The sequence below is a fragment of the Pelodiscus sinensis genome, chromosome 15 (assembly GCF_052426305.1).
Source record: "Pelodiscus sinensis isolate ZL-2025 chromosome 15, ASM5242630v1, whole genome shotgun sequence".
Classification (NCBI taxonomy): Eukaryota; Metazoa; Chordata; order Testudines; family Trionychidae; genus Pelodiscus; species Pelodiscus sinensis.
The window spans coordinates 12,943,632-12,968,484 of record NC_143066.1 but is presented as its reverse complement, the minus strand read 5'-3'; the positions used below and the strand labels follow the sequence as shown (position 1 = coordinate 12,968,484).

Sequence of the window (24,853 nt, the reverse complement as noted above, 5' to 3'; positions counted from 1 at the left end):
TACATGCCTCCGTCGAAGGAGGCATGTAGTCTAGACACACCCTCAGGGAAAAAGCAGAAGGCTGGGGACAGGAGCGCTGCCAGACCAAGGAAGAGCAGAGCCGTGGTGGACAGGGGGGGCTGTCAGCAGAAGGGCCAGCATTGACCTCCCCTGGTCCAGTAAATCCCTAGTTCGGTACCAGTCAGGTCCCAGGTTGGTTCAACCTATAGAAGGTAAAATAGGGAATGATTCTTAGCAGTGGGTTTTCTAGTGTTGAAAACCGCTTAAGTGCTGAGTAGGGATGTTAAGGACTAGTTGACTATCCAATAAACAAATGCTTATCAGATAGTCAGTCGACTAGTCCATTCCCTCCCCCCCCACCCACCCGCCCCCTCGCTCCCTCTATCAGATAAAGGCAGCAAAGAGGGGAAGAGGAGGTACTTCAAAGCAGAAGTGCCACACAGCTGATCCCTGGCTCATCTGAATGGCGCTGATCCTTTGAAACGCTGCCTTGACATCAGCCACCTTGGCTGCTGTGTATGGAGCCCGGGGTCAGCTGCGGACTTCCCAGCTAACCCCTGGCTCCAGTGAGGCATTTCCACAGAATCCGGGGACAGGTGTGGAGTCCCCAGCTGACCTGGGTTCTCGGGAAATGCTGCGCGGAGCCTGGGATCAATGGGGGACTTCCCTGCTGACTCCGGGCTGCATGCTGCGCTGCTGCTTTGACATGCACAAGAGCCCCCACTGCGGACTCTTATGCATTTCAAAGTGCAGCCCAGAGTTAGCTGGACTTCCCCCTGCCCCCAGGCTGCACATGGAGTTCCACATTCCTCCTTTGAAATGTACAAGAGCCCCCGCTGGGGCTTTTGTACGTTTCAAAGGAGGAATGCGGAAGTGCCTGTCGTCTAGTCAAGTAGTTGATGGAAATTCCATCGACTACTCAACTAGTCAATTAACTGCAATTTAACATCCTTAATGCTGATGTAGAGTGGACAAAATAGTTTTTCATTGCCATTTCTGAAAGTATGACTGTGACAAACTATTTCTGCAAATAAAGTAAAAGTTATTTATATCCATTCATAGAATCATAGAACCATAGAGCTGGAAAAGACCTCAGAAGATCATCAAGTCCAGCCCCCTGCTCTGCGCAGGACCAATCCCAACTAAATCAACCCAGCCAGGGCTTTGTCAAGCCAAGACTTAAACACCGCTAGGGATGGAGACTCCATTACTTCCCTAGGTAACCCATTCCAGTGCTTCACCACTTTCCTAGTGAAATAGTTTTTCCTAATATCCAAACTGGACCTCTCCCACCGCAACTTGAGACCATTGCTCCTTGTTCTGCCATCTGTCACTACTGAGAACAGCCTCTCTCCATCCTCTTTGGAACCTCCCTTCAGGAAGTTGAAGGCTGCTATCAAATCCCCCCCCACTCTTGGCTTCTGCAGACTAAACAGAGCCAACTCCCTCAGCCTCTCATCATAGGTCATGTGTTCCAGCCCCCTAATCATTTTGGTTGCTCTCTGCTGGACCATCTCCAATGCATCCACATCCTCTTTGCATTTCTTCCTGGTATCCAACTTTCCCACTCCCCTCAGGGTTTTGGTCACCATCCCCCGACGAACCTAGTTTAAAGCCCTCCTCACTACGTTTGCAAGCCTGCATATGAAGATGTTCCTTCCTCTCTTGGTTAGGTGGATCCCATCTCTTCCTAACAATTCTTGTGCCCGGAACAGAGTACCATGGTCGAAGAAACCGAAGCCCTCTCTGCGACACCACCTGCGTAACCACACATTTACTTCCTCAATTCGATGATCCCTGCCCAGTCCTTTCCCTTCAACGGAGGATGGACGAGAACACCACTTGTGCTCCGAATTCTTGGATCTTTCTTCCCAGCGCTACATAATCCGCAGTAACCCGCTCAGGGTCATTCTTGGCCGTATCATTAGTTCCCACGTGGAGAAGCAGGAAAGGGTAGCAATCTGAAGGTTTGATCAGTTTGGTAAGCCTCTCAGTCACATCCTGAATTCGAGCTCTCAGTAAGCAGCACACATCTTGAGATTCCAGGTCCAGACAGCAGATGGATGGCTCAGTCCCTCTTAGGAGGGAGTCCCTGACCACCACCACCACCCGTCGTCTTCTTTTGGAGGTGGGTGGTTGTGGAACACCCATCCCTAGGACTACGCATCCCATGCCTTCCAGTATACGGTGTTCCCTTGCGGTTTCTTCTTTGTGAGGTCTCTCCCAAAGCATTCACCACTGCAGAGCCTGTGGAGAGAGCTTGAAAGCGATTACTTACCTCTCTAGCATTGGGGGATTCCCATGCTGGCCTTTTTCCCCTTCTAGAAGTTACATGCTGCCAGTTCTCTTCCTGGTCCCGTACTGCCCCCCTCTGGCTCTTCCGCCTGCCGTGCTTGGAGGATAAATCGCTGCCTTTTGTCGAGGAAGTTTTCATCCTCTCTGATCGAGCGTGGGATCGATACTTGGCCCTCCAGTTCTCTATTTTTTTCTTCCAAAATGGCGACCAGCTTGCACTTAGTGCAGATGAAATCCGTTCTTTCTTCCGGGAGGAAGACAAACATGGCACACGCTGTGCAGGTAACAACAGCAGACCTATCACCATCCATCTCTGCTGTCCTGGAGAAAGGACTTTAAAAAGTAAGGCAAGAGAATCTCGTGCCCTTTCCTCTCCCCTTCCAAACTCCCTCTCTAAACTCCCTGTTAGCACTCACCTGTTCGCAAGCTCTTTGGTCACTTTCTCACTGCTTTATAAAGCCCTGAACTGCCCGAAAGTCTCTCCCCCTACCAAGGCTCAGCCAATCAGCAGAGGTTTCTAGAATTCAAACTTTAATTAGAAGTCAACAGTTTCCACCTGCCAGTCACAGCACACACTCCATGAAGGAGAGAGGGAGGGGAAAGGGGAAGTGAAAAAAAGCCTCATTCACAAACACAGGGGAAATAACAAACAAGCATACAAAAAAACCACACACCAACCCTCACTCACAAACACAAGCTCAGCACACAACAAGAAAGCCCGAAACACAACACATACTTCCCTCAAGAGTCCTGTTATCTGCTTCTCCTCTATCTGAAGAACTCCCTCTCTACAGCCTCACTCACAAGCACAGGAGGAAAAAAATAACCCAAAAAACAAAAATACACCCAGCACACACCAACATGCACTCACAAACACAAGCTCGGCACACAGTAAGAAAGCCCCAAACACAACACACACTTCCCTCAAGAGTCCTATATCTGCTTCTCTTTTACCTGGAGAACTCCCTCTCTAAACTCCCTGTTAGCACTCACCTGTTCGGGGAACAGGCTAGGTGTTGTAGAGACTCATTGTTTAGAAAATTTCATAGGATAGACATCTTACTAATCCTGTTAAGATTGTATAAAACTTGGTTAGAATGAGCAAGTTGACAGTATATCAAGAGAATTCCTCTGTAAAACTGTGCAGATGACAAATTAAAAGGTGTCCATGTTCAGTGTTCATATCAAAATGTTTCAGATAATTAGGCTTCATTATAAATTAAATGTTTTTCATACAATGAATTAAATCTATAGGATGTGAATAGTAGTTTGGCCAAAATTTTTTTACAAATATTTGGAGAGTAAAGGACTTCAGTGGTAGCTATTAATCTGCTGAGTAATTGTGAATTTTGAATTAATGTTTTATGTGCTTCTACAACAAGGAGTGATGCACATTTCCTTTTTTTTTTTTTTTTTTTTTTTTTTTTTTAAAGCCGTTTAAGTAATAGCTAGCTTGGACATAGTACTTTTCACCCATAAAGTTCAATAAAAGGACAATAGATTTTGCTTATTAGAAGCCACTTGATTGCCAGAAAGAAGTTGCTATTATCTGACATTTCCTAATAATTGGAAGGCAAGCATGCATTGCTGTACTTTTGGAAGAATGCTGGGATGTGCTTTCCTTGACTGCTGATCTGCAGGCTTGCCTGCTGGGAGGGCATCAGCTAGGACAAGGGTCAGCAACCTTTTCAAACCAAAGAACCAAATTACATCAAAATTCAGAACAAGTGGTCAATAAAGAGCCATATAGGAATGCCCATTTGCATGAGTGAAAATATATAACTTAATATTATTGATGAACATAATGATTAATAATAGCATAAATGAAACGTACTCACAGACTGTATTTAATGGGACTTCTGCTGCTGCATCTTTTTGTACATTTTTTTGAAGTTTACATCATAACTGGTCAGATTCAGGTTCATGCACACATTCAAGCTACATGAGTAATTATGCATTTTTTAAAATTTTGAATTAATTTTTCATTTTAATTTAAAAAGTTGCATGTATTTTAGGAATGACAAAAGAGCCATAGGTTCTAGACCTCTGAGCTAGGAGTTTAAATTGCAATCTGTGGAGAGCGAAGATTCTGGGGTCTGTGGGGACCTCTGTTCACGACGCCCAGGGGCGGCCCGTGGCTATAGGCGGACTCAGCCGCTGCCTAGAGTGCCGCCGCCCGGGGCTTCCAATGATGATGTCACCGGGGCTCCCACCGATGACGTCAGTCCATTGACGGCCTTGCAGGCGGGGACGCCGATCTCACATTCCGCCTGGGGCACCAGCTGCCGCAGCTGGCCTCAGGCCGCTCCTGACGACGCCTCTCCCTGGTTGGGGTCAGTATGTCCTAGCTCATCCTTCTTTGGGTGCCATGTCCCAGCAGGGCACAGCCTTAAGAGTTGAGGAGGAGGTCCTGCCTAGGGATGTTTAACTGGTTAAACAGTAATGCTTAATAGGTTATCCTAGGTAAGAGGTTATTTAGGTCCCTCTACCTGGCCCCTCCACGGCTGTGGTATCCTGTCTTGGGATGGAATTAATTGACAAGTAGGGTGCTCTCTTAAGTTGTGTGGATGTGCAACTGCCTAATAAGGCCCACGCAGGGACTCAGGGCTTATGTGCACGGGGCTGCCATGGCCAGGGAAAAGGAACCTTCCCCTGGCTGTGGCAGCTCCTTGTTGTGACTTGAGGAGTGCACCTCTCCCCTTGCCTCAGCAGCAAGCTTCTGCTGATAGGGGAGAAGCACACTTTTTCAGTTACAGCAGGGCTAGCAGGGAGCAGCCTTGGCTGGGGAGAGGTGCACTCTTCTGGCCCCACAGGCTACCCCAGACTAACATGGCTACATTTCTATCAGCTAGGGGAGAGGCACCTTCTCAAAGTTCTCCTTCTGCTGTCTCCAGCAGGGATGTGAAAGTTCCAGTTAACTGGTAATGGGGCTGGAGCAGCTCCCCACCTATAGGCAGGAGGCTGCTCTGGTCAGCTGGTGGGTCTGGGCGTGCCACAGGCGGGGACTGCTCTGGCCCAACTGGAGCAGCCCCTGCCTGTTGCCCTGGGAGAGGGACGAATCCAGCCCAGCGATGGTGGGCAGGCTAGAGCAGCCCCCCTATGCCTGCCACCCTTTAATCTGTTAACCAGCTAAACATTAGGGATGTAAGAGTCTAGTAGTTTAAATGGGCAACTGATAAGCATAAGCTTATCAGTTATCCAAACAGTTATATGCCAACTCCAGGGAGCCAGCTGTTGCCCCACACTGCTGCCTCTATATTAAAGGCAGCAGCACGGGGCAGTAGGTGGGAGCTGTTTTAAAAGCCAGTTCCCTGCATGCATGTCCTGTGCTACTGACTCTGTATGAGAGTTTGCATCATGGGGCAGTAGCTAGCTCTCCGGGAGCAGAGCCAGCAATTGGAAGTGTACTAGCTCAGTGTTTCTCAATGAGAGGTATGAATACTCTTAAGGGTACTCGAGAGAAGTCTGGGGGGTACGTCAACACAACTGAAATTTGGAGAAAATGGAATTTTTGTTTGTTTTACAGCACTTTATTCTTTTTGTACGTTTTACACCCAAAAATTTCATCACCTGCCCAGGCCCGATTAAGATGTTTAAACAAATGTAATGCAATGGTAGGAAAAAAATTGTGTGTCTGAAAACTGTAGATACTGGGGGTACTTATATATATTTTTTAAAGGGGTACTTTACAAAAAAAGGTTGAGAAACTGTCCTAGCTGGTTGCTCTGTTCCCAGAGAGCCAGTGTGTAACTGCTAACAATTTTTATTGGTTATACAGTTACAATAATAACTGTTTTAAATATCCCTATTAAACATCTAGTTTAACCAGTTAACCAATTAAACTGGATTTTACATCCTTAGTCCCTAGCAGCACTGACCTCAGACCAACCCAGCCTTCCCCTAGCCAAGTCTAGCCTCACTGAAGCTCATTTGGCCCGGAGTTGCGAGGGGAAGCCTGCACCCAAAATCTCTCATCCCTATCCCAGATCCCATAACCCTAGCTATATATAGCCTTTATTCCATCTGTACCCAAGCTCCTTGTCCCCAACTCCAGAGCCTACACTCCCAGCTAGAGCCCTCATCCCCCCCCAATCCTGAATCCCCATCCATACACTGAACCTTTCAGCCCCACCACAAATTGTCCCTGTGCAGAAATAATTTTGTTATTCACATATAATTTTGTTCACATATAATCTCCATATTGGTGCAAATAACATTAATTCTGCACGTAGACATAAAATTAGGGGAAACACTGCTGGCAAAGGCTGGTTAACATTCCTGGTCCTGCCTACTATCCATTCTGCGGCTCCATTCCTCCTGTGTCAGGGTGGGAAATATACGGCCCATGGGCTGTATGCAGCCCCCCAGGCCTTTTCATCCAGCCCATGGCCTGCTCTGCTGAGATGCTGAGGTACACTCTCTGTGTGCTGCAACCCAAGGCTATTCAAATGGCTGGCAGCTCCCTCTAGGCGCTGCACATCCCTGGTGGAGGGGGAGTAGGAAATTTTGCATGCTGCCTCAGGTCCCAGACCAATCACACCCTCCATAGAAAATGTGGCCCGTGACCACTTACCAACATCTTGGAGTGGCCCCCCCATCAAAAATGATTGCCTAACACTGTCCTATGTGGTCCTTGATGGAGGCAGATTTGGTGGCTAGCAACCACAAAACAAAGTGCTTAGGTGGGCTTTGTGGGACTACAGCCCTGGAGGGCACATCCCAGTGCTTCCTTCCTTCTTTCCTGCCTGCAGCTTCAAAAACTTCTGTTTACATTAACGTCAATAGGATGGGATTGGGTCTCAGCAAAATACTATTAACCAGAAGTTGTTAGTATCCGAGTTGCTTCCTTTTTCATTTCAAATAAAGATAGCTCTTACAACAGTGGGAGAAACTCTCAAATACACAAGCTAAAACTGAAGTATCTGAATAATAAACTGTTTTTCTTCTGTAGCGTTTAAATATCAGAGAATTGAATTAATTAAAGGGTTACTCCTTGGTTGATTTAATCTGGTAATGTATTCATGATGCTGGATATATGGCATCATTCCTTATTTATATTGCACAACTGTCTGTGCAAACATTGTTTGTCCTATGCAGTGTACACACACAATATGAAAATATGGTCCCTGCCCCCCAAAAATTTACGGTTTAAAAGTAAAAGACAGCAAGTGGGTACAAGAGATACAGGAAGCACAGGGTAACTGTAGGATGATTGTGATGTTTGTATTAAGTAGTGACTATGGCATGTTGCCTACCTGGTCATTATTGACTGTTTTGAAGGCATGGCAGAGGTTACAGATAGAAAGTCTGATCCTGCAGAGAGTTACTTTTAGGGATGTAAATGTTTAACTAGGTAACCGGTAAGGCTCACTCTTAATGAGTGAAGCTTACCAATTAAGGTTAACAGGTGAGGGCTGGAGCACTTCACTGCCTGCCATGTACATGTTCTTGGCAGGCCTGGGCCTTTGCAGGCAGAGGAGCACCTCTGCCATCTGGAGCAGCCTCTGTCCATGGTGGGCCTGGGCACCTGCAGACAGGGGCTGCTCCTGTTGTGCTAGAACAGCCCCTGTCTGCTGGGGGGGAAAGGGAGTTGCACAACACCCCTCCCCTGTCACACCCACTTTAATGAGTTTAACTGGTTAAACAATAACAAAATCCCAATTAAATGGGATTTTACATCCCAGTTACTTGTCATGTGTTAACTAAGTTCTTACTTTCCATTTTGTCTTTTACATTGTAAGTCCCTCCCCTGAAGTGCTTATCAGATATAATCAGTGAAGCAATAACATTTTTATGAAATAAAAAAAAGGAGTGTGAAAACCTGGGAGAGTCCAGGATAAGGAAGGAACAATTAACCAATATTTAGATGTATTAGATGTAATCAAGTCAGCAAGACCTGATGAAATTCATCCTAGGGTGCTTAAGAGCTTGCTGAAACAATCTCTGAACCATTAGCTATTGTCTTCATGTTCTCATGGAGATTGAATGAGGTCCTAAAAAGACAGAGGAGGGCAAACATGCTATCAGTCTTTAAAAAGGGGAAAAGAGGGAACCAGTCAGCTAGATTTTGATACCTGGAAAGACACTGGCAAAAAATTATTAAACAATCCGTTTGTACTCACATCTACTATATATTTGAGAGAGTTTGTCTGTCTGCCTGTTCAAGAACTTTTCCTAAATAGTAAGAGCTAGGACCACCAAATTTGATAGATAGCTTCCTCATATCATAACTTAAAACAAGGTAGGGGGGTTGGTCGTGCCAGAAAAATTGAATGTGCCTGGAATGAGATTGCTTTTCAGAAAATCATACCGAAGAGACAGACTCACTAAGCAAGTGAATGGGGCTGGCTGAGGGCAAAGGGAGCAGAGAAGGAACATAGAATCATAGGGTTGGAAGAGACCTCAGGAGGTCATTGAGTACAACCCCCTGCTAAAAGCAGGATTAATAAAAAACAGCCAGGGTTTTGTCTAATCAGGACATAAAACCGCTAGGGATGGAGGATACTGTACTCAAATATATAGTAGATGTGAGTACAAACTGATTGTTTAATAAATTTTTCCAGTGTCCTTCCAGGTTTCAAAATTTAGCTGACTGGTTTCCATTTTCTCCCTTTTAAAAGACTGATACCTCCCTACGTAACCCATTTTAGTGCTTCATCACCCTCCCAGTGAAATAGTTGTCCTAATATACAACCAAGACCTCCCCTACTGCAACTTGAGACTGTTGCTCCTCATTCTGTCATCTGTCACGCAGAGAACAGCCTCTTCTTACTGTTTGGAACCACCTGCCTTCAAGTGCTTGAAGGCTGCTATCAACTCACTTTTCTGCAGACTACATAAACCCAAATTCCTCAGCCTCTCCCTGTAAATTATGTGCTCCAGTCTCCTAATGATTTTTGTTGCCTTCTGCTGGAGTCTCTCCAGAGTGTCCACATCCTTTCTGTAATGGAAGAGCACTCAGAATTTGCCACAGTACTCCAGATATGGCCTTAACAGTGCCAAATAAATGGGAATAATCATTTCCCTAGATATACTCTTTCTAATACATCTCAGTCTGCTGTTAGCCTTCTTGGCTACGAGAACACACTGTTCACTCATATCCAGGTTCTCATCCACTGTGATCTCAGGTTCTTTTCTACAGAAATGCTGCTTAATCCGTCTCGAGCCTGTAGCAGTGCTTGGGATTCTTCCGTCCCAAGTGCAGGACTCTGCACTTGTCCTTGTTGAACTAGGGATGTTAAAATGCGTGCGTGCGTGTGTGTGGTAGGTAAACATGTGGTGAGGAGGGGGCACGCAGCTCCCAATGAGCTCTAACTTCCGCTTGGCACCACTCTTCCCCCTTGGCTGCTTCTGTATTAGAGCAACAGTGTGGGGCGGGGACAAGGCAGCCCCCTGGGAGCTGGTGCTGGTGGGGAGCCTGGTCAAAAGCCAGCTCCTCAAGTATACCTGCTCCTGCGTCTATATCAGGCAGGGGGCAAGGAGGCTTGGTGTTACTGTTAAGGTTAACTGATGAGCCCAGGCTCATTGGTTAACCATTTAAATATGGATACTATCACATCCCTGTGTTGAACCTCATCAGATTTCTTTTGGCCCAATCATCCAACTATTTTTCTGCTCTACTCAATAACATTGGTGAGGTAGTGTCCAGTTTTGAGTATCTCACTTTATGAAAGATGTGGACAAATTGGAGAGATTGCAGAAGAAAGCAATCAACAAAATAAGAGGTTTGGAAAACATGACTAATGAAAAAAGGTTGATACGATTGATGTTTTTATTTCAGGGAAGAGAAGGCTGAGGTGGGACGTATAAGACTTCAGATATATTAAAAGTTGTCTATTGTTCTCTATGTCCTCTGAAGATAGGACAAGAAGAAATCTGCTCAGTTTGATGCAGTGGATATTTATGTTGAACATTAAGAAATGCTTTTCAGCCTAAGCAGTGGACACGTATGAAGGTTGTGGAATCCCTGCTACTGTAGAGTGTCTTTATAACAGATTAGAAAAATATGATTCAGGGAAGGCATAGGTATACTTAAACCTGCCTCAGTGAAGAGAGGATGGACTAGATGACCTCTTGAGGTCCCTTCCAACCTACATATCTCTGACTGTATTAAATCTACATATAAAGGATTTTTTGATAATACTGCAAACTGCATTTTTCCTTTGTAAATGGTTCCCCCTGGTTTGCTTCATTATGAAAGTTCTCTTTGAAAAATAATTTACTCATGGAATTTTGTGTTTCCCTAATGTTCATCATGGATCATTATGTTTATCTGATGGAAGACTTACCCAGAAGATGATTCCTCTTTACTACACTAATGGCATCTCTTTTCCTTCATCTGAGAGCATGCTCACCTAGATCGCTAGTCATCATCCCTTGTAGCTTTCCTGTTTTAGAGGTTATCCACCTTCAAATTCTGCTGCTTGTCATGGAATCAGAGCTGTGAAGTCATAGAGGAACAAAATAAATGTAAACGAAACAATAGCAAAAGGCAGTGTAGTCTCTACATTGTCAATAAAAGAAAAAAAGCACTTTTTATTGTGAGTGCAAACTATATAGTTTTTATAAGTCATGGCTGTAATCTATCCAAATAATTCTTCAAGTGCACTCTCATATCCTTTCCACAATAGGTGTGTATGCTCACCAAGTGTGTCAGTGCATGAAGTTTTTCTGCTAGCCATACTTGAACAGGAGTGGGGGAGGGTGGTGCCTCTAGTGACCCCTAGTTTAGTGTCATGGTATAAAGGTCACTGCACACTTCTCCTTCCTTCCCCACCCAGTTTCACCGTTTTATTGTTCTCCTTTATAATATAGTTCCTGTTAGCAATTTTACCTGGCGTTTCTTGGCTCTGTAATTTGGGAATTCCATCAATTTGTATTTTGTTTCTTCATCTCTAGATACTCCTGTCATTTGCTGTTTTAACCAAAAAAAGGTTACAGTCAATTTGGTTTCCAATAACATTGTATCGAAGTTTTCAAACTATAAGCATTGATTAAACAATACCAAAAGAGAGCACTACTCAAAATGGAGAAATTTGATCTCTTTTCTGTAAGACTTATTGAGAAGCAACCTTATTCTAGCCTCCTACTTTTCTGGCTTATTTTGGTTTAGTCTTTTTTAACATTTGCTAGGACCAGGAAAGTCAGGTTTAGGTATGCAACTCCTGCTATGTAAAATGTGTATTTGGAATAAGCTTACTTTAAGCAGAGCTTGGTGCCATCTTCACAGAGGGAGGCCAACTTGATAAATGTGCTCGTTGGCTTCCCTTACACTTAGCAACTGCCAGAAGTACCAGCACCGACCATGGCCACCCTCTATGTTTGATTTAGCTGGACTTAACTAGATCCACTAAATTGAATTCCAGAAGATTGATCTCCTGTGTGGCAAGTGAAGATGTAGCCTTAGTTATATCAGTTTTGAAGACTGTACGTGACCTGGTGATTTTGTGTCTCTTCTATTTTGTTTTATGAAAAGCAATCCCTTTCCAGGCACATCCTGTTTTCTTGGCATAGCAAAACACATACATTGCTTTAAGTTATCATAGAATCATAGAGCTGGAAGACACTTCAGGAAGTCATCAAGTCCAGCCCCTTTCCCAAGACAGGACCAGTCCCAACTAAATCAACCCAGCCAGGCTTTGTCAAGCTGAGACTTAAAAACCCACCTCCTCCCTAGGTAACCCATTCCAGTGCTTCACCACCCTCCTAGTGAAATAGTTTTTCCTAATATTCAACCTAGACCTCTCCCACTGTAACTTGAGACCATTGCTCCTTGTTCTGCCATCCGTCACTACTGAGAACAGCCTTTCTCCATCCTCCTTGGAACCTCCCTTCAGGAATTTGAAGGCTGCTATCAAATCTCCCCTCACTCTTCACTTCTGCAGACTAAACAAACCCAGATCCTTCAGTATCTCCTCAAGGTCATGCGCTCCAGCCCCCTAATCATTGTGGTTGCTCTTCGCTGGACCCTCTCCAATACGTCCACTATGAACTGGACACAGTATTCTAAATGTGGCCTCACCAGAGTCGAAGTGCAGGACTCTACACTTGTCCTTGTTGAACCTCATCAGATTTCTTTTGGCCCAATTCTCTAATCCGTCCACATCACTCTGGACCCTAATCCTGCCCTCCAACGTATCTTCCTCTTCCCCTAGCTTAGTGTCATCTGCAAACTTGCTGAGGGTGCAATCCATTCCCTCATCCAGGTCATTAATAAAGATGTTGAACAAAACCGGCCCTAGAACCGATCCTTGGGGCACTCCACTAGAAACCGACTGCCAGCCTGACATTGAGCTGTTGGTCACTACCCGTTGGGCCAGAAGGTCTAGCCAGCTTTCTATCCTGCTTACATTCCATGTATCCAATCCATATTCCCTTAACTTGCTGGCAAGAACATTGTGGGAGACCATATCAAAAGCTTTGCTAAAGTCGAGGTATATCACATCCACTGACTTTCCCATATCTACAGAGCCAGTTACCTCATCATAGAAGCTAATCAGATTGGTCAGGCATGACTTGCCCTTAGTGAATCCATGTTGACTATTCCTGATCACTTTCCCCTCTTCCAGGTGCTTCAAAAAGGATTCCTTGAGGATCCCCTCTGATTTTTCCAGAGACTGACGTAAGGCTGATTGGTTGTAGTTCCCTGGATTATCCTTCTTCCCTTTGTTAAAGATGGGCACTACATTTGCCTTTTTCCAATCTTCCAGGATCTCTCCCGATCTCCATGAGTTTTCAAAGATAATGGCCAAAGGCTCCACAATGACAGTTGGCAAGTCCCACAGTACCTGCAAATGCATTAAATCTGAGGAAGCATTTTGAATATTGGTGATCCTAGTTCTGACCGTTTAGGAGGAGTTCTTGATCAAACAGGCAAACTCTCTAAAATGTATTGTAGATTAGTAGTTGTACTTAGTTATGTAGTCCATTGTTGTAAGTTCATTGTTGTAAGTTCATTGAGGGAATTTTTTCTCCCTTCAGGAATTGTGTGAATTATTTATTAACTTCTGAGGCAATATGGGGTGGTTCTCTGCAGCTTTCACTCACTTTATGGACGCAGGAATTGACTCAAGTCTGTTACTTCCAGTTTTGGTACTTAAAGGATGCTAGCATGTCCCCTCTGTTTTCTCTTTTCCGAACTAAACGTACTCAATTCTTTCAGTTTTACTTAGTAAGTCATGTTTTCTAGACCTTTAATCATTTTGTTGCTCTTCTCTGGACACAATCCCAATTTCTCCACATCTTTCCTGAAATGTGGTGCTCAGAACTGGACACAATACTCCAGTCAGAGCAGAGAAGAATGAAATAATTACTTCTCATGTCTCATTCACAGCACTCCTGTGCATGCAGCCCAGAATCATACTTGCTTTTTTGCAACAATTGTCACTGTGACTCATATTTAGTTTGTAGTCCACTCCTAGATTCCTGTCTGCTGTTTTGCTGTCTAGACAGTCATTTCCCAGTCTATATGTGTGAAACTGATTGTTCTTTCCTAAGTCTCCACTTTACATTTGTCCTTATTAAACTTCATCTTATTTACCTCAGACCATTTCTCCAGTTTGTCCAGATCATTTTGAATTATGACTCTATCCTCCAAATCACTTGCAACCCTACCAGCTTGGTATCATCTGCAAACTTAATAAGAGTACTCTCTGTGTGCCATTATCTATCTAAATTGTTGATGAGGATATTGAACAGAACCAGTCCCAGAACAGACCCCTGCTGAATCTCACTTATGTCCTTCCAGCATGACTGTGAACCATTAAAAACTACTCTCTGTGAATGGTTATCCAACCAGTCATGCACCCACCTTATAGTAGACCCATCTAGGTTGTATTTCTCTAGTTCATTGATAAGATCATGCAAGACTGTATCAAATGCTTTACCACATCTACTACTTCCCCCTTATCCAAAAGGCTTGTTATTTTATCAGTGAAAGCTATCAGATTGGTTTGACATGATTTGTTCTTTACAAATCCATGCTGACCATTATCTAGGGCGGTCAATTAGTGGGCATTAATGCCTGTGATTAATGCAGAGCAGAATTAACATGTTAAAAAAATTAACTCGTGTTAATCGCAGATGTTAGCAAACCAACATGAACTGCTCCAGAGCCTCTCTGCTAAGGTGCAGTAATGCTAACCGCCACCAGAGGGCGCATGGAAAAACAAAGCAGCCAGAAAGGGGGGAAAAAAGCTGAAGCTGTGGTTCCAGCTCCAGCGGAGAAATAAACAAGAAAAGCAAGGACACTGACACCCATCCCTCTCTCCTCCCAGGTGACCATATTTTTTTAAAATAAAACAGCCTGAGGGGAAAAGGGGGCTTGCCCAAACTGTTCCTCTCCTCTTCCCCTTCCCCCAGCAGGGCTCACACAAGCCATCCTCTCTTTGCCTCCTGGGGCTAGGACTGACCCTCCCCCCACATCTGATTCTGGGGCTGAGTTCTCCCTCCTGAACTCTGCACTGCCTATGGTGGGGTCTATCCCTCCCCCCAGTCCAGGGGCTGATCCCTTCCCTGAGTTTGGGGGCTGACCCCTACCCCTGAGCCCTGTGCCACCTGCGGTTTTAAACTCCAGGATGCACCTGTCTCTGCCTTGGCCTCTACCTTAGACCAGAAGGACTGAAGAGAACACCAACTGCTCTTCAGACTCCTTCACCTATAGTCCCAGGGCTCTGTAGTCACTCTTGATCTGCTCAGGGTCACACCTTGCCGTATCATTAGTGCCCACATAGATTTGTAGCAGACTTATTTCAGTCTCTAGTAATATTTCCTCAGCCTTTCTGTGTTTGTCCTGCCATACTGCTTCTGGTCTTTACTGGCTTAAGTGATTACTGGGTTACTTAACTTACTTTATTTTATAGATGTGTACTGAAATATTTTTTCCACTATAAGAACCATTATCCTAGGTTTAAAAAACAAAACAAAACATGTAACTCCTAGCATCCTGCCTAACTGCTATGGAATCTTCAGGTTTCAACTGTCTGTCTAGAACAGTAAACGTGAGCTAATCTCGCTGTTTCCCTTCAGTCTTCACTTTCCTATTAAAAGAATTAAAAATAAAACCACTGTTTTTGAGCTTTATGGAACAGTGGACACTAGAAAATTTCAAATGCTTCTCTAGATAAACTATTCTGTTCAGCATCTGAGGTAGCAAGTCTTACTTTGTCTTGAACTCTTCCTGCACCCAAAGGCAAAAATGTGGTAGATGCATGCGTTTTGGTACATACCTGGCTTTTCTTCTTCCCCTATCTTCAGTTATACAGAAGGCAACCATTTTCCACATTCTTCTCTGTGGACATGGGATGTCTGCTGAAACCAAGTGCTTCCATATTCACATGTATTCCTCACAGCAACATCATAAAGTCTTTCATTGTTAACCGCTATCTTGAGAAGCAATTTTTTCTGAAATTCTTGATTTCATAAGGCTCTGTAGTTCTGGTCCAGTTTAATAACCTCAGTTTTTGGACATCTGCTTGCATTCTCTTTACTTTTGAGGGTATGTCCTCTCTGTAAAGAAACTTGTTCAGACTCAGATTTGTAGCTCCTAAATCCATAAATTAACCAGGGCACTGTGATCAGTGTCTTCTCTGATTCTTATGCCTACTGATCTTATATGTGGCGTATGTAACAAATAAAACCTGCAAATTACCGCGTTCCTGAATGGTGGAACTCATTACCACTACAGGCAGTCCCCGGGTTACATGGATCCGACTTACATCGGATCCCTACTTACAAACGAGGTGAGGCAACCCCGCACTAGCTGCTTCCCCCCAGCAGACCAGGGAGACGCAAAGCTAGCACCCCCCTCCCCAGCAGACAAGGGAGACAGAGAGCAGCTTTTCTCAGCAGACACCTCAGCTTGAGAATAAAGGACTGAGGGAAGTGAGGTGTGGGAGAATAAAACTGAGCTCTGGAGAAATGTTTGGCTAGAGTTTCCCTTACAATATGTACCAGTTCCGACTTACATACAAATTCAACTTAAGAACAAACCTACAGTCCCTATCTTGTACGTAACCCAGGGACTGCCTGTATTCTCAAACTAGTAGGAATTTTCTCCTGTTTTGTCATTCTTAAACTGTATATTCTTAAATATACTCAGGGGCCTCAATTCAGATAAGATTATCTATATTTACTGCTTAACGGAGTAAGGGCTTATCTACACATAAGCTACATCTACACTACAGCAGGGATCAATACTGTGAGAGCAGTCAATTTAAGGGTCTAATGAAGATCAGTCAAATAGGCCACAAATTGCTCTGCAGTCAGCCCCTGACCTCTACTCCCAATGAGAAGAGTAAGGTAAGTCAACAGGAGAATTTCTCTCATCAACCCTCTGCAGCGTAGACCCCACAGTAACTCAGTGTAAGGTAGGCTAAAAATCATCTAAGTTATTCTTCTAGCTGTAGTTCCGTATCTTAAGTTGACTTTGTGGTAGGGTAGACATAGACATACAAAGCTGCAATGGACAGCAGCAGTATTTAGTGAAAATGCTATCTACATTGACAGGAGAGTTTTGTATGTACTCCATCTCCCCAACAGGCAGTAGCTGTGTTAGCAACAGAAGCCCTCACGTCAACATGGCGTTCTACGTTAGGGGTTAAGTTGGTACAACTGCATTGCTCAGGAGCGTGAGAGATCATTGTACCATCCTAAATCTGTAGTGTGGACCAAATCTCAGTCTTACTTTCTGGATCGCTATTTGGAAAGCTCTTCACTATTTTTGAAGTGGGAGTCATTTTGGCAAAAAAACTTCAATGTGAGAGCCATATCCCTGAGGCGCCAGCCTTGCTCATTTTCATTGGACTGGGGCAGAGGGTTGGGGTTCTGCAGGTGGGGTGGACTCTTAGCTGGAAGCATGGGGCTTGCAGTGTGGGAGAGGGCTCTGGGCTAAGCTTGGGGTAGGGGGTTAGGTTTCAGAGGGGAGTGAGGAGTGTAGTCTCTGGGAGGAGGTTTGGGTGCAGATGGGGGATCTGGGCTGGGACAGAGTATTGGAATGTAAAAGGGGGTGCATGCTCTTGGCTCTGAGAGAGGGCTGAGGGCTAGGGGTAGGGACCTGCAGTGCAGGAGGGGGAGTGAGTGCTAGCTCCAGAAAGGGATACAGAGTGCAGGAGGGGGTGGCATTTACTTGAGGGAGCTCTCGGAAGGGGCCAACATGCCCCTGTGGGACCACGTGGCTCTACACCAAGCCTGGACAAAACACCCACTGCGGGCTCCAGCCTGCAGATGCAGCAGGGAGCCTCAGACAGACTCCCCTGCTTGCCTCACCCCTGTACACTGCTTAGAAAAGTGGCTCCTGGGCTGTTGGAGGGAGTGGTGCTTTATGAGCTGCTCCCACCCTCTGCACAATCCCATTGGCTGGTTTCTGCAGGAAAAGCACCACTTTCCTCCTTCTCCCCCCAGGCTCTTACTTACAGAGCACATGGGGACAGGGCAAGTCCCTGCCTGACAAACGTGCTGGGCTGCTGGCTGGGAGTTATGTCTCTTGGCCAGAGCCTACCTATGGCACCCAGCCCTCATGCTTCCCCCCCCCCCACATAACTCAAACCCTCTTCCCCTCTCACAGACCCTGCACCACAATCCTCTGCCCCAGATCACAATCCCTTCCTGCCCCAGCTCACAACCCAAACCTCTGCACTGTACTCCTCTGCCCTAGATCACAACGTGAGTTCCCTGCTCCTGAGTCCCCTGCCCTAGGTCACACCTCAATCCTCTGCCCCAGATTACAATTGTCTCTTTCACCCAAACTCCCTCATAAATGTTGCATGCCCTCCTGCAACCAAATCCCTTATTCCAAGCTCCCTTCTGCACCCAATCTCCATTCAAGACCCCGCACCTCCTCCATTAATATCATAGAAGAGTGTGGCCCTTTGCCACTTCCCAGAATTTTGGAGTGCCCCTTATAAAAAATTATTGCCCACCCCTGCTCTACACACTTCCCCTCTCTCTGCAGGCACTGCCCCTGCAACTCCCTTTGAACACGGTTCTCTGTTTCTGGCTAATGGGAGCTGCAGGAGCATTGCTTGTAGGCAGGAGCAGTGCGTGAAGACAGCTCCCTCTTCCCTCAGCCCCATTGTGGCTTGGAGATCATGATTGACAGGCAGCCACACTTTGAGTCCATGATCTCCAAGCCACAATTCTGCAGGCTTAGCAGTGAAGAATACAGGAGGCCTACGACTTGCGACGCGATTGGTTCTGGAGGAAGCATCACAAGTCAGGGGTGTTGTAACTCGAACCCGCATTTATTTTAGGCGCTGTGCGCCGTTGTAAATGCAGGCCGAGGACATAAGTTGGGGGTTTTCCGGCCCTTTCTGCACTTAACAAAAATGGTTGTAAGTGCAGGGGGTCGGAACTCGGGCGGTCACATCTTGGGGGCCTCCTGTACTACCATAATACTTTCTTGTAACATAGTATCCTAAGAAAGTCCAGAAAATTCTGTGTACTAGTTTAATGTTTTGAGATGGTCTATTTCAAAATATATCTTTATAGAGCCCATATTCAGATGTATGCTATGGTTACTTGTTTCTTTAGCTATATTTCATGTGATCATTTAGAAGCTGCCAAACACTTCTATTTATTCCTTCTCTGTTTAATCATAGCCCTCTGAGAATGGGCAGCAATATCTTGTAGTGAGCACAGTTTATTTAAAAATCTCACTCTAGCTTACTGTATAAGAACAAGAGATGCTCACAGAACAAATAAACTGTGATGGTCATAGGGATGTTCTGTGGTGGCAAATTTAGGGGAGGTGATCCAAGGGACAATCTCCTTACTTGGATGTGGTCCCACTTTGAAAAAGTTGGAGAACCTCTGTCTTGAGATATTAAAATGGAAATAATTTGTAGTGGGTTTTATTTACTTTTTGCCATTCTATTTGTCTATTTTTGCTGCTTCTTTTAGCAATCGAAATAAAAAATTAGTTTGGTCAGTTTTGTTTTAGCTGTTGAGTTGTCTTCTTGCCTTTAACTTTTGATTTGTTTAGTGTGTGGAACATATGGGTTCCAAACACTGTTATGGAATGTTTGAAAACAGTGTAAGCTGGAATTTAAAAAAATAAATGAATATGGGACTTTTTCTGTTTTTATTAGGTTACAAAAGCTTTTTTTTGATACAGACTGAATTATGAGCCAAATTTGTTTTTACACGTCTCTTTAATAAGAAATTGACAAAAATACATTAACATAGGCAATGCATACATACAATTTATATAGTGCAATCCACAACGTATAAGATAATGGTTCCATATGTTACAGTTGTGTACATGCCATTTTAATGGAACCCAAAATAAGCTTATGGTAATCCAGTATACCTTTCAAGGAGGCTAGATCATCCATCATTTGGATGATTCTGATTTGATTATTACATTGGCTTCATAAATAACAATGATGAAATAGTGCTGTCGTATAACATGTCTAGATCTTAGTGGTTTATAAAGTATGGCATGATTACCTCTGTTTTACAGGTGATGAAACTGAAGTTCAAGTGACTTGACCAAGGTTGCCTAGTAGGCTTCTGGCAGAGCCAGGAATAGAACCTTGGTCTCTGGAGTCCCATGCAAGTGCCTTGTGCACTAGGTAATACTGCCTGCATGACAGAAGTTCTAAATTCTTGTCCTCTCTTCTTAAATTATTTTCTAAAAGTTTAGTGAATTTATTCCTTGTGAAAGGTACTGCACTGAGAGATCTGCAGGTTGAAATCCTCTGTGCCCACAAAGCAAGCACAGTAATATCAGTGCAGGCTATCTTCCAGCCCCATCCCATAAGTTGTCTCAGTCCAGAGTTATGCTTTGAGGATTGGAAGGGGAAGAAGTGGACTGGTATTAAGTTGACTGTACTAGCTATATACTAGCTAAATATCCCCTATAAGGGAAACATAATTATCTTATGGGGATGCTTCTTGGCCTATTTGCACTGCTATTGTGGAATTCAAGGTCTGGTGCCTAATCTTAAGTCATATATTCCAAATGCCCATTTAATGCCATCTAGTTTTCCATTTGTTCTGCTTCCTGACTTACATGAATTTAAAAACTCAACTACATCCTAATTTATTTAAGGTGGTCTTACTTGTTTTTGTAGCGCTTCCTACTTAATTAGGGAACATGACTGAACAGGGGATTTAGGTTAATAATTCATAGGGGAAATTATTTGTGTCCAGTGATCATCTCTAATTCTTGCCTCTGTAGGCAGAAGTACATACTATACATAAAGCAAAGTGCAACACTCAGCATCTCAGAAAAGGTCCTCATATAAAATTAAAGACCTCAGATATTGCCATAGGTTTTTTTTAATATGAGAAATTATTTTTAAATAGAAGTGTTCAGCCTTTCAAGGGAAGAAGTTGGTGTGTACCAGGATCTAGATCCCTAGTAATTATGTATTCTACTTATTTTGAAAAATATAAAAATTTGAAAAATTTGCTCTGTCCTCGGTGCTGAAGAGCCTTTAAAAGTAAAAGACATGTTTGTGAACTGTAGGAGATTAGCTTCAGTGTAAAGAAAAGCATGTTATAAGGGCTGCTTATACCATATTTAATAAGCTTATTTAAGACCTGACATCCATAGTCACTAAATAGTTCATGTCCTGAATGTATTCATTGTTTTGGCATGGAATCTGTGTGTTTAGCTACTTTATATACCCACCATTAAAAATCAAAAAAGATACAGAAACTTGCATTTTTTCCTTTACTTTTTATATCCTTTTCAGGTAAGCTTTCAAAGTCCTAGGTTGTATAACTGCATAAAGGTGAAACTTGTAAACAAACACAAAAGAACAGATTTAATATTGATCTTCAGTGTTTTGTTAGTTCTTACATAAATGTTGCAAGTTAGATGTCTGTCCCACACTATTGATTTTTGAAAACATAAATTAATGTTCAGTCTGCGTAGATCACGTTTAGTTTTGACAAATACAATGGCTTGATTGCTTGTTGGACAAGTACAACTTGTGTGATACTGAATTATTTCAGTTAAAAATGTTGATTCCCCCCTCTCCCCCAACAGTATAGATTATAGATAGGGCCCTACCAAGTTCATGGTCCATTTTGGTCAATTTCTTTATTATTACAGTAGTAACAGTATAGAAAAAGGTAATGGCATGCCTACACTACAGCCCTAAGTCAACCCATGTTAGGTAATTACTGTGATGGCTGCTGTCCACATTACCCTCCTTCTGTCAGTGATGACACCAGGAGCACTTCCACCAACTGAATAGATGAAGTGTGGGGACCTGAGAGCCAAAGCTCACAGCTCCATGCAGCTCCCTGTTATGAGCCTAGGTTCTCAGCTCCCTGCCCTGGCTAGAAGCAGAGGGCAGCCACTTGGGCTTCTCTGTTCCCAGAACAGAGAGCCTCCAGGCAGCAGCAGTCTGTCTGGGAGTGGAGACCTTAAGGGCAGCTGGGCTGTAGATGCCCAGCTTTCTTGTCAATGTTCTTGAAATTAACAAGATAGTCAACAAGCAAACAAAGATATTGTATGGTCCTGTCTCTACTGATATGAGTTCTATGCCTCTTATGGAGTTGGAGTTATTATGTTGGTGTGGCAGGGTGCTAACATGGGCAAGATGAGGATATGCTTGTACCCTGACATAATTAGATCAATTTAAGTTGTGTTACATCAGCCTAAAAAAAACCAGTGGTTCTGTAGCACCTTGGAGACTAACACAAAATGTATATGGTATCATGAGCATTCAGTGATGAATCATTTGAAGAAGTGGTTTGTGCCCAGGAATACTCATGATAATAATTGTTAGTCTCTAAGGTGCTACAGGACCACTCGTTGTTCTTTAAGCTTTTTTAAGTTACAGACTAACGTGGCTACCCTGCTGAGACATCAGCTTAACTATGTACAGGCCCAACCTAAGGCTTTTACGTCTTCAGTAAGCTTGGATAGTAAACTCTCTGGGGCAGGGATTTTGTGCTTCAATTTGTTTAACATGTTTTGTAAACTGCAGAAATATTTATGGTCTGGTATACAAAGAGAGACATTCATCTACAGTGTTTGCTCTAGAAGTTTCTGGGCAATCACGGTGTTCAGCTTTTAAATAGCTATCTTTTTTCACCAACAGAGATAGCGTTAGAATATAGTGAAGTGAATAATCCAGACCTTTAATTAGACTTGTTTACAGATAGCATTATAAAAAGGTGGTCTGCTGCCTACGTTCAGGACATTCTTCCTAGAATATTTGGCAATATTTGACTGGCTTGCCAAGTGTATACTCTACTGTGTTAACTGGGTTGAATATTTTAAAATCCATGGTGATTATTATTTAAGTAACAATGTGGTGACTTCATTTCCTGCTTCATTTCTAGCAAACGTTAGTGTTTGTCTTCACTTACCCGGAGATCGATGCTCCAGAGATCTATCTCCTAGGGTTTGATTTAGCAAATCTAGTAAGGACTCACTAAATCAACCACTGATGGTACCCCCTTAACTCTGGTACTCCACTGGGTTGTGAGGAGTAAAGGAAGTCAACTGGAGAGTTTCTCTTATTGACTTCCAGCAGAGGGGACACCACAGAAATTTGACTTAAGGTATGTTGACTCCAGCTATGCTATTCTTGTAGCCGCAGCTGCGTATCTAAGGTTGACTTTTCTGGTAGTGAAAACCTGCCTAAAAGAACTAATAGCTATCTGAACAAGAGAGAAAGTCCTAGAATTTTTTTTTAAGTCTTGTCACTTGTATATTGAATCATTTGCATTTCTTTGAATCCTTTAAAGCTAGGACTCTGAAGTATTTATTAGGGAGGATGACTTGTTGATTTCATAGAGCTTCATTCTAAGTATTTTAATTGGCATGTCAAAGAAAAATGGCTGAATAAGGACGAGTATGAGACCTGCAAAACAAATATTTGTTAATTTATTGATGATAAATGCTTGGCCTGGTTTTTGAAATCTCAGTACAGTAAACCAGGCTGTTTCTACCGATGCAATTATAGCATGTTAGGCCAATCCACCCTATCCAGCTCATTGGAATGCCATGGCATAGTCAGTTAGGAACAGGTATCAGTGGATCCACCCTAATTTACTTGCCTTCCAAAGCTAATGAGCTCAGACTCCTTGGATTTGAAATCAGAGATTTTCTTCTCTCACGCAGCTGGGAGGGCAAGGTAGTTATGCTGTGGGGGTAGGGATAGGGCTACAAGTGACCAAGAAAAATTGGAGGATTGGGCCAAAAGAAATCTGATGAGGTTCAACAAGAATAAATGAAGAGTCCTGTACTTAGGATGGAAGAATCCCATGAACTGCTACAGGATGGGGACAGACTGGCTAAGCAGCAGTTGTGCAGAAAAGAACCTAGTAATTACAGTAGACAAGAAGCTGGATATGAGTCAACAGAGTTGCAAAAAGGCCAACAGAATATTGGGCTGCATTACTGGGAGCATTGCCAGGAGATTGAGGGAAGTGATTATTCCCTTCTGTTCGGCACTGGTGAGGCTACGTCTGGAGTATTGCGTCCACTTTTGGGCCCCTAACTACGGAAAGGGTATCCACAAATTGGAGCAAGTCCAGTGGAAGGTAATGAAAATGATTGAGGGGGTTGGGACACATGATTTATGAGCAGAGGCTGAAGGAACTGAACTTATTTAGTCTGCAGAAGAGAAGAGTGTTGGGGTTTGGATATTAGGAAAAAACTGTTTGACTAGGAGGAAGATGAAGTAATGGAATGGATTGCCTATGGAGTTGATGGAATCTACATCCTTTGAGGTTTTTAAGACAAGGCTTGACAAAAGGATGTCCTACTTTCACAGGGTTGGGCTTGTTGATCTTCTGACGTCTCTTCCAGCCCTAGCCTTCTATGACTCTGTGATTCTCCTGGATAATGTTGGTTTCTGGTATCTTATTGTGTACTGTACCACACAATTTATGTGGATTTCCCCACAATGGGTTATCCCCTGCAGGATGTGCCTTTGTACCCTTATATCCTAGTGCACATTAGCTTGTTAAATAAAAATAATACCTTTAGTTGTAAATAGGTACTCTCTCCCATTCATTCTACTAAATAGTGTCTGTGCTTAGGATAGATTCAGACAGTTTGAAAATGTTACCTGAGACCTATGCTGTAGCATGTTAATAGTTATATTAATTGGACTAGTACTCAGATGAGCTAAATGTATAATCCTGAACTTCAGAATGTGTGTGACATTATCTTTTAGAATTGTTCTGCAGCCTTGATCCTGAATATCTGCCCCAGTGAGACTTAGCCTGCCTACAGGGGAAAAAAGTATGCTCCCTTGGATCTGATTTTAAGAGATGGCTTGTGTCTGGAGAGAGAGGCTTAATGTCTTGATTATGAAGTGATCCATATGGGAGTGGATGAGATGTGGAGGAAAAGGAGTGAAAACAGTGTGTTATGGGAGTGTTTGGGTGTAACTCATCTGAAGATGGCATACGTTTTTAAAGTTAAACTTCTTAAACTCCATGGAACCCTATTTGTGTAGGTGCATAAATTATTTTTGTATGTTTGAACAGCTACGTTAGCACAAGTTGGTGGTAATAGAGTTGGCAAGAGTTTTCAATATTTGCTGATTAAATGTCATAGGATTTGCTCTTCCTTAAGATCTTAAAC

The 24,853-nt window shown here is 43.6% G+C and overlaps 1 protein-coding gene across 4 annotated transcripts in view; it reads left to right on the top strand.

Moving 5' to 3' along the window:
- Positions 1 to 24,853, top strand: part of USP7 (ubiquitin specific peptidase 7) — a 217,355-nt gene that overhangs the window by 90,182 nt on the left and 102,320 nt on the right. Inside the window, exon 1 of one of the 4 annotated variants that reach the window (XM_025185416.3) lies at positions 15,418 to 15,441. The exons of 2 other annotated variants lie outside the window; for them this stretch is intronic. Coding sequence is in view for 1 of the 2 variants with exons in the window: in XM_025185415.3 (XP_025041200.2) it covers positions 19,844 to 19,865 (22 nt within the window). In the remaining variant the exon portion in view is untranslated. Of the gene's footprint in view, positions 1 to 15,417; positions 15,442 to 19,779; positions 19,866 to 24,853 lie in introns of those variants that run through there. One more of the 4 variants, XM_025185415.3, reaches the window with a different exon arrangement.